At 47.3% G+C, this 9,850-nt stretch overlaps 1 protein-coding gene across 1 annotated transcript; it reads right to left on the bottom strand.

Moving 5' to 3' along the window:
- Positions 1 to 1,886: 1,886 nt before the first annotated feature.
- adamts1 (ADAM metallopeptidase with thrombospondin type 1 motif, 1) lies at positions 1,887 to 8,147 on the bottom strand. The gene is made up of 8 exons (XM_044188019.1): positions 7,133 to 8,147; positions 5,914 to 6,254; positions 5,665 to 5,797; positions 5,091 to 5,548; positions 4,728 to 4,914; positions 4,336 to 4,514; positions 3,882 to 4,057; positions 1,887 to 3,754 (listed from the first exon to the last, which is right to left on the bottom strand). The coding sequence occupies exons 1-8, from the start codon at positions 7,752 to 7,754 to the stop codon at positions 3,013 to 3,015; spliced, it is 2,838 nt and encodes a 945-aa protein (XP_044043954.1). The 5' UTR covers positions 7,755 to 8,147; the 3' UTR covers positions 1,887 to 3,012.
- Between the last annotated feature and the right edge of the window lie 1,703 nt (positions 8,148 to 9,850).

Raw genomic sequence — 9,850 nt, forward strand, 5'->3', positions numbered from 1 at the left:
TAATTTCTGCTTCAACAGTCTATAAAGGAAAGACTGACAGCTTTCTGCATGGATTCATCACTGAAAGTAACTGATATATAAGTATGAAGTGGTGGAGCTCATGTTATATCGGAGTAACAGTGTTAGCAATCCGAGTCTTAGCAGTGACAAACAGTATATTGTCTTTACCCCCCGTAATGCACTTTTCCACTCTTTTCCAACCCACAACTCCAAATTCACATATACTCCAGACCAACATAAAGACTATTTTAAAAAGGCTCAAAGAGTTGGATTCACTATAATAAAAGGACATTAGAACTTGGTTGCATTCATTTGGGTGGATGATTGACAGTTAGGAGAAATCCCACACAGCCTAAATTGTGTTAAAATGTTATGTTGGTATGCTATGTTAGCCTTGTTTTTTTATCATTAGGGGCCCACAAGTTCACTTTTGCCCTCTAGCAGTTTAAACCGGCCATGAAAAAAACTGCCCTTTTCCGCTGATGTTTAGAGACTGTGGAGGGATTGGGTATCCAAATTGCGTGATGTTCTGAAATACTCCCATCTAGTGCACAAAACCTGGATTACAAACAATTTCACATTTTGGGTAGTTACGCTGTATCATTCCAAAACTACATTAAGTGTTAGGAGGCTGTCAAACAGCACCCCTAAAGCTCACTGGGGTTCAGAACACTTCACCAGAATCCCTCATAGATTTTTGTGTGTGTGTATGTGGGCTTGTATTGCAATCCTTGTGAGGACCAATTTCAATTTTAAACCGTCTTAGTGAAGACACTTTTTTTTGCATTGTGAGGACATTTTGGCTGGTCCTCACTACTTTGGTTTTAAGGTTGAAGTTAGATCTAGGTTTAGGTTACGTTGAAAAGAATACAGTCTACAGCCCATGGCTGTAGCTTGAGGTGCACTGGCACAGGTAAAATGAATACAAACACTCCTCTAATGATAAAATAACTTCATAAAAATCATAAAACACAGTTAGGGGATAGGGGATGTATTATGTGAATGAGGTTCCTCACAAGTAGAGACAAAAAATGTGCGTGTGTGTGTGTGCCTCTTAACTTTGCTGACTACTCAGTGTCTCATTCCATGAATAGAAGTGCAGCAGTAAGCGAGGACATTCTCTGCTTTACTGCGAAAGCCAGACTACAGGTGTTGCCGACCAAGAATAATCTTGCTTTCTGATACCCTGGAAATCACCATCCACATTGTGCATTGCATTCTGACTCTGAGCAACACTTAGAATCAGTTGCACATATTGTAAATGGCCGTAAGGCTTATAAAATGGCCCTATGCTGCACGACCTGGACGCATTGTCAATTTAATTGCTGCTGCTGTCAGAGAGATGTGTGATGTCAGGATGGTTTAATGTCTCTCAGGACCCGTTGTGTAACATCTCCAACACTCCTGAAAGAAAAGTGTTAATCCTAGAGATAGGCTGTGTTTTCGACCTGTACATGGATGAAGCTTTTTCATGAAGATATTTGCTACCAGACCCTGGTAGCAAATATCCGTGGGCAAGAATATGAATGTAGTTTATTGATACTGATATTTTGCAGCCTCGGACATGTTCACAAACTGTTGGTGGGTTATGATTGGCAGGCTTACCAAAGAAAAGAGCTGGACAGCTGATGAAATTTTGCTCCATCTCTGCTGTAACAGTTAGCCTGGCTGTGTGGCACAGGCGGTGCCTTTTTTACCCTTGAGTTTTGAGGAATATGTAAGAATGTATAAGATATTTGAGTCCTGTAGACATTGTTAATGTAATTGGCTGATTCAAATAAAGCATTTAAAATGTGTGTGTGTGTGTGTGTGTGAGTGTGTGAGTGTGTGTGCAAATCAGTGCCCCCTTCCAAGTCAAACAGACAAACCACTCTGGAGACATTAGCTGCACAAGTCAATGTGATACTTTATTCATGAACCTAGGACCATATATATATAAAACACTGTATAAATACTCTATATATTCTACTCCCTTCTGTGATCTCAATAACAAATAAAAAATAATATTAAAAAAGCCACATGATTACATTTAACAGGCTGTACAAAAATAAATAATGTTTGTATATTCTGTACAAAAGGAAAAGACTTGATAGAAAAAAACAAGGTGCCTTCGCAGAAGGCAGGAGAGACTTACTTATGAAGTAGTAGCAGGAGACAAGTCCCTCTTTAGGTCTCCACACATGCACACACACACGCATGCTCACACACTCCTCTTTGGTCTTTGAAGAGTTCCCTCATTGAAGGCTGTGTAGACTAGGGCAAGATATGGCTAAAGACAAAGTACGGTGTACTGAGGCATTTAGAGACAACTGGGTGTTACAATGTGCCGCTGGCAAAAACAAAGATGAAGTGCTACAGGTTTGTGATAAATAAATGTAATCTGGCAAGTTTGAACATAAACACTATGACTATAAGCTATCTTATTTTCCATACCTGATGGGGTGAGCAAGTAGAATATGAGCTATTCTCTTTCATTTGTTTCTTTATATACTCTGCAATAACCTCCCCCACCCCAACCCTTATGTGTCTGTCCAGCCCAGCTTGGACAAACATATACATGCGTTAAAAATTTGACACACACACACAGTCTCACACTCACACACGCACACACAAACATGACATTGGCACGGTAAGCAGCATGCTCCTTTAGGAAATCAGGAATGTCCATGCTTTCTTCCCCTCGATGGGAGGCAAAATGTGCCACTGCTGCGCTGAGGCCAGACAGGCAGCAAGCTGTAATCAGTCTGTATTGCTGCAACTAGGTGGCAGTGCCACTGTGGACCAACATCTGGCCTTTGCAGTCGCAGTCACTGAGGACCCATTGACATGTGGTACTGTTAAACTACCTGGAACCCATGAAAACCTGCAGCACTCGTGCTCTGGATGTAAACATTCATCGGCCTCTTTAGATTGTCCGTGGGGAAAAAGGAGGCAGTGAAGATCAGAGTTCATATCTGATGTCTTTCTGAAAGCTAGGTGTATGGAAGGAGGTTAGATTGTGAAGGCAGTCACTTAACAGGCACTCTGATTGCACAGTTCCAGCAGGGGTCGCGGCCGGTCTTTGGGGTCACAGCTGTCATGGGTTAGTGTGCGCCCGTCGTGACCGATGCAGCGCAGTTGGCGTTTGCGGAAGCCTCGGCCGCAGGTCTTGGAGCATACCGACCATTCTCCGAGAAGCCAGGAGGGACAGAGCTGGGTGGCGCAGGACCGTGAGGCCAAGGGGCGCAGCTCTTCCGGGCACTCTCTGGATGGACGACCCTGGGGATCAAGACACACCACCTCTCTCTGCTGCATACCTCCTCCACAGGTCTGGGTGCATGGACCCCACTCCCTCAGGGTCCACTCGGCTCCTCCCACCTCTCGGATGGCATTGATGGAATGGCGGCGGCCTCCATTGTTGTTGTGGACTGAAGCAGCATTGTTGGGTCTAGGGGCAAAGTAGCTGTACTTAACCCGGGGCCTTGGGGCTTCCCCCACAGAGAGAACCTGGATGGTGAGGGGCTCGGTGAGTGGGGCGAAGCTCCGGAGGCGCTCCAGGTTGGCAGAGGAGCCGCTGTATCTCAACAGCGCCCCTCGCAAGGTGATGTCAGTCTCCATGGTCATCAGCTTGTAATCGCCATTTAACAGGTAGGTTCCATCCTGGCGACGCACTGCCAAGTAGCTGTTATCATGACGACCGTTGCCTGGGGCACGTTGCTTGACATCCAGGTGGGTGGCACCAGCAGGGATGGTTACAACATCCTGGTAACCAGGCCTGAAACAGTGACAGACAAAGGTCAGACTTAGCCACGAAAATTATTTTAACATACATGCTATGAGGTCTCAGTGTATATTATAAGACACAGCGACTGTGTATAACAAAAAGGCTGTTGGATGTTTACCTGGCACGCTCCAGAGAGCCAGACACCTTCTTGCAGGTAGAGCCGTCTCCACCACACACACCGCACTTATCAAAGCGCCGGTTAGAGCCAATGACACGATCACATCCAGCCTTGACACACTGGCCTTGAACACAAACTGAGGTGGAGTCTGGGCTGCAGGGTGTGCCATCAGCCACCTGGGGGCAGCAGAGAAACACAAATGGCACTTGAGAGTTATGTCTAGTAAGACTGTTATGAGTCTGAGTCAAAAGGTAAAAAGTAAAAGTCTTTTCCCCAGCGAGCCAGGAGCCTTGGGGCTGAGAGAAATTACAATAGCTGATCCTTCAACTTTCAGGTCTGCACAAGTAAGAGGACTGTTATAAGATAAACTAAGAGCCTGAGAATGTTGTAATGCCATTCTAAAACAGAGTATAAAACAGTTTATTAACGTAATCTAGCATCTAGCAACTCTCACCTTAGATTTGAGGACTAAGAAGTATCCAGTCCCCTTGGCCTGGCACATGAGCTTGCAGCGGTCTTTGGGTGAAACTCCAGCATACTTGGGTACCCACTCGACACCCTCGCCTGAACCCAGCGACACTTGGGCTGACATGTCGTTGTGGGCCAGGCACTGTTCCTCACGGAATGACAGGCCTGAGAAAGAGACAGAGAGAGGTCAGATTTACTGCTTGTTCAGTCTGACCCGCATGCTGACTTTCACACCAATGTGCAACGTACATCAAAACATGACTTCTACATTCAAGCTAAAGGACACATAGTCATTTTATTTCCATATAAAGTGTTTAGACCATTTCTTAAATCTTATCGTAGATCCATTATTTCTGTGTGATAACAAAGATCTCTTACCATTGGTATCAGGGCAGGCGTCTGTGTTACAGGAGCGGTACTGGATCCTCTTGCCCTCACAGTACTTGCCCCCATTCTTGGGCAAAGGGTTGTCACAGGCACGAAAGGAATACTGCACTCCTCCACCACAAGTCCGAGAGCAGTCGCCCCAGGGACCCCACACTCCCCAGCCACCATTGACAGGAGTCTGAAAGAACCAGGGACATGACAATTACAGTTTTGAACTGGGTTGGAATTAGCTGATTGATTCAAAGTTGAGAGTTAAAACTGATTGGTCCAACAGCAAGCAAAAAAGAACAATGAAGTATTATGGCGTGTTTTCTGGGTGTTTTGAAGTGTAATGGGATTGGGTCTGGTTCCTACCTGGTGTTTGGCGGCTTGGCTCTTAGTGAGACACTGTCCAGCCAGGCAGTAGCTGTCATGCCCACATGGCGTTCCATCAGCCCAGGGGAAGTTCTTAGTCTGGCACACCAGCAAACCATTGGATGTAGTCACAGTGCACCACAGAGCTGCACACATGGTACTCAGATCTGGACAGTGCTGGGAGTCTTCGCCAAAGGTCAGCCGACACTGATGGTCTGCGTCATAGACCGTCCCGGGCAGGGGCTGGGGGAGCGGCTGAGGTTTGACCGGTTTATCCAGCAGGCACTGACCATGGCCATTGTCCAGGAAAGTGGTGACCATGAGGGCGGAGCAGGGGGACCATGGCTGCTGCTGGTCCAGGTTGGACAGGGTGGAGGCCATCATGTGGGAGCCCCAGTGGGCACCGTTGACCCTGGAGCACAGCTGGGCATCATCATGAGGCATGTTGAAGACGTGGCCTGGAGGACAGACATGAAATAAGAGTTCTTTGAGCACCTCTAATAAGTGGCAGATGTGATTAAGTACATTTCAAAGCTTTTTTCCACACAAGAACATGGATTTTTTTTCTACTTACCCAGTTCGTGTGCCACAGTAAATGCTGCTTGCAGCCCATCATCCTCAATAATTGAGCAGCTTCTGTCAGGGTCGCACACTGTGCCAACATCTGCCATGCCCAGAGTGTCACATGAGTGGGCGCCACACAGGTCCTAAAAAGGCAGACAAGGAGCAAAATGGATGTTTGAATACTCTTGAATGATGCTTCTCTTCCTCTTTTTCTATCTCTGATCCATTCTCACACACTTCCTCTTCAAATCAAACTTACCGTCCTGGTGAAGAGCACAGCGGTGTCATAATGCTCGGGGTGGCGGTCACTCTGTGGGTTGTGCTGCCGCTGCCACTGGCAGAAGTTCCGGAGGGTCATGGCGGCGTTAGAGGACACCTGAGGGCCTCGCTCCTCCTCGTACACCACCAGCAGCTTCACCACCGCCAGGCTGATGGAGTTGTGGATGCTGGGGTGGCGGTAGAGGCGGGATGCCACTGCCATGATGGTCAGGAGGTAGGGTTTGAGCCCGGCACCGTGGAACTCAGCCATGGACTGGTCGGCCACCAGCATGATCTCCAGGTAGCGAGGGGTGGAAACAAAACGCCTGGTTCTGTGGTGGGCTGAGGGGAGAGAAGAGAGAGACAGAGAGGTCAGACCAAACTGGGTGCACAGGTCATGTGAGCTGATATCAGGCTTCAGTCCTAATTTTACTGCACTGTAACTTTTGATTTGATATTTTTGATAGAAATGATTCAGTTTGTCTAGAACAGTCTGCGCACTACAAAACTCTGCCAGTGTTCTAAATAGCAGATACAAAGGCTCGTTTTTTTTCAGGGGGATAGAGGCTCCAAAGAGAGCTCCGGATGTGCCTGGAGGAGCCTGGCTGTGACTCAGCGTCACACCACCGGCGGCTCCTCCTCCTCTGGGTCCACATTCTTACAATGACCTTCTCTGGTGGAAAATTATGCGAGAGAGAAAGGGCGAAGGGAGAAAATCCTTTCTGGGGGGAAAATGTCTGCCGGTACGAGTTGTACCAGGAGTTTACACGTCTCAGCACTGCCGGGCTCTGGCTGGCCCCCAACCCCGCTGCTCCCCTCCCCTTCCTCCGTCACGCCTCCCCCCTCTTTCCCCTTGGATTAGTTTGCCCCCCCCCCCTCTCTCCGCTCCTCCCCTCCCTTCCTCATCTCTGGTAGTGCGTAGACGGCGCTGTCAAAAAGGTAGCTGAGTCCATTGCGCATGCTGTGCACCCTGGCACACGCGCAACTCCAGCTGACAGCAGTTTGGTCTGCATACCGGTATTCACTTTAGCTAATGACTTATGGAAGATAAGTAGTTTGTTTTCAGCTGCAGATAAGATGAGTGCGTTTCACGACATTCTATAGAGTAAATAAATCACTTTCTCTGTGTTTCCTTGACCACATTTAAGGTTGCTGCTCTGATCATTTCAGCTCAGTCTATTAGAAAATGAGTAAAATGCGCAGCCTTTCTGCAGCCTTACCTGTCTGGTCTGCATTAGCAGCTCCATGCCTGACCTTCTCCAGATTATTTGGCACCCTCTCCTCGTCCTCGTTCACCCCACACTTGGAGCTCCCCTCCTCAGCCGAAGCTGCCCGACCCCTCCGGCGGATCATGTGGACATCTTCCTCGGTGCCCAGGAAGTCACTCGAGTTAAGGGGCTGAATAAAATATTCTTCACCCTGAAAGTAGAATCCGCCCCTGAGTCCGTGGCACAGGTTGAGCGCAGCTGCAGAGTGTTCATCTCCGTTCACCTTGCCCGAGAAGAAACAACCGGGCTCGGCTCCGCTCTTGGGTTCCTGTGTCGGTTCGGATTCGGGACTCCCAACAATGTGGAAGACAAAACCCGGCGCCAAGAAGGACTGGTCAGGCTCTAGCTGCAAGACCAACTCCTTGCCAAATACGTCCAACCGGTACTCCCTCATCTCCGCCTCCTTCTCCTTCTCCTCTGGGGAGAGAGTCCGCCACGGTTCGGTTTCGCTCTCCGACCGGGCCGTCGGGTCTAGTCTGACCGGCACCACGGTGCCCTCCTCCCAGGCGCTGTGCGCCGTGCCGACGCACAGAGTGGCAATTAAACCAATGAAAACGTGTAAAACCCACATCATATAACTGTGAAATCCGACAAGTGGAAAGAGAAACTGATAATAAAGTCTCTACGAGGAAGAAAGTAATTCCTTTAAAAAGTTTTTCCACTATAAGCTACAACCCCAAGTCTTTGAACTTCCACAAAACTGTACCCAAAATTACGCACACTCATAAAAATCTAAAAAGGGATCAAATCCAGTGCTAAACTTGTTTAAAGTTATGTGCAATTCTGACTTGTGGCAAAAAAAAGTCCTTTCAATAAATGAAAATAAAAGCTGGAACTCCGCAGTAAATTCCAACAGGTCTTTTTCTCTCCAAAACTCAGCAGATGTCTCAGTTTCTAGCTCTCTCTTTGAATTCGGGGGCAGGTTTTTCCTCTGCTGGCGTGTTTAGTCTGTTCTCTGCTCTTGCCTTGCAGTCAGAACAGAGCCGGTGCCTCCTATTTATCCCCCTGCCTCGGGACCACCCCTTTCCCGATGGCCCTTTGATCTGAGAGGGGGCAAATCCCGTGCGCAACGAAAACGCACCAGCGACCTGGAGCGTTGCCATAATAATCAATCATTGTGGAGGAAAGAGAGCATATTCTATTGATATTTGTCATATGGCCTAATAGATCATTTCACACAAAGCGCCTTACTTTTACCATTAGTGTATACATTTATGACATGAGTGGCCAAAATAAAAACCAAATTTCTAACTTTGGCACTGTTGCAGTGCTCTGCTTTCTAACTTAATCAATGAGCTATACCGCTTACTTATGCCTATTCCAACATAAATCAGGGTGACAGGCAGCAGTGGCTGATGTGGAGCAGCGTTGTAGTGACAATGCAACTGGAGAAGGGAGATGGCAGTAGGTCGGGTATGGTAACCATATCGTGCTGGCCAAGGCTCCGGGAGCCGTACTCACCTCCTCCGTGCCAAGCCGGCTGTGGTGCGCCGTGGCCGGGTTCCGCAGCTCTGCTCCCCGGGGAGAGGGAGCAGAGAGGGGCCGCTGAGGTCTTAAGGTGGAGCGGTTCCCTCATTGGGCTGCCTCTGCGGTCAAACCAAGGCAGGCCGAGCCCCTGTCCTCCGGCTCCTGTTCCCCCTCTCCAACAGACAGTTTACAGAGGAGTTTCATTAAAAATAACTGCAAAGCAGAAATCTTATTATCTACAGTGCACCGAGAGACATCACAAATAAGGGAAACTTAAAAGAAAAAACTTTTTAAATTCACTATGTGTTCACACTACTGTTCAGTAACAGCTATTTAGGGAAAGTGAACTAACGTGATCCTTCGTTATGCCGAAGGAAAGCATATCATATAGACCTGAAATTGTAGCAAAACGTGAAATCTCATAAAATAATGCTTAAATAATGATCCAAATTTAAAAATATCATATAATAATATAACAACGCCGAAGACCTAAGTGTGGTGTTATTGATCTAAGACTTTTACAGTGGATAACAATTTAGATGGGCCCAAGAGAGCTTAATGGAATAACTTCTACTACTGTGTGTAACTTTTGACTCACTGGAGCAAACATCACTGTTCAGTCTTTGAAGGGACAGATTATGAAAGTCCACCTTAAAAGCAACAGGTCAGAAAACATGAATAGTTGTAATTTCATAATTTTCCAGTAGATGGTAGGCATGACTTTAGGGAATTCCCCAGCCAGCTGCGGAGATTTTCCATGACTTGATGGAACAACAACAAGTTTAGCCGACAGGTGGCGCATCAGCATCACATTTGGGAGCTTGTCAAGGTGAAAGCCGTGAGCCATTGACCACAGGTGTGCATGCCTGGTGCACTAATGTACTGGGGGGAGAATGGTGCTTCTGCTTGAGGGTGCTGATCCTGGGTCAGAACTGCAAGTTTAGGAGACGATCACCAGGTGACATTTGGATGTAGGGGAGTTGGAAAATGCCTTCTTTTTTATTTTATGTCTGGATGAGTGCAGATGAAGAACAAATGTCTGTGACAATTACAGCCAACAAAAGAGCTGATCAAGATGGACATTTGTCCACTCAAGTCATTAAGTGACTAACTGGCTGTATTGTATTTGCATTTGAGTTTGAGTGGAGATTGCTCCACTATCAGTGTAAGAAAACCCCCAAACTTTATTGCCTGAAGGTAGTT

The sequence above is a fragment of the Siniperca chuatsi genome, linkage group LG24 (assembly GCF_020085105.1).
Source record: "Siniperca chuatsi isolate FFG_IHB_CAS linkage group LG24, ASM2008510v1, whole genome shotgun sequence".
Lineage (NCBI taxonomy): Eukaryota > Metazoa > Chordata > Actinopteri > Centrarchiformes > Sinipercidae > Siniperca > Siniperca chuatsi.

Bases quoted from the DNA above. Each gene is read 5' to 3' on its own strand.
- adamts1 (XM_044188019.1), bottom strand. From the start codon at position 7,754: ATGATGTGGGTTTTACACGTTTTCATTGGTTTAATTGCCACTCTGTGC. The intron at 4,915-5,090 runs GTAGGAACCAGA...TGGTTCTTTCAG, and splicing joins GCCAAGCCGCCAAACACCAG to ACTCCTGTCAATGGTGGCTG. The intron at 4,058-4,335 runs GTGAGAGTTGCT...TGCTGCCCCCAG, and splicing joins TCTTAGTCCTCAAATCTAAG to GTGGCTGATGGCACACCCTG.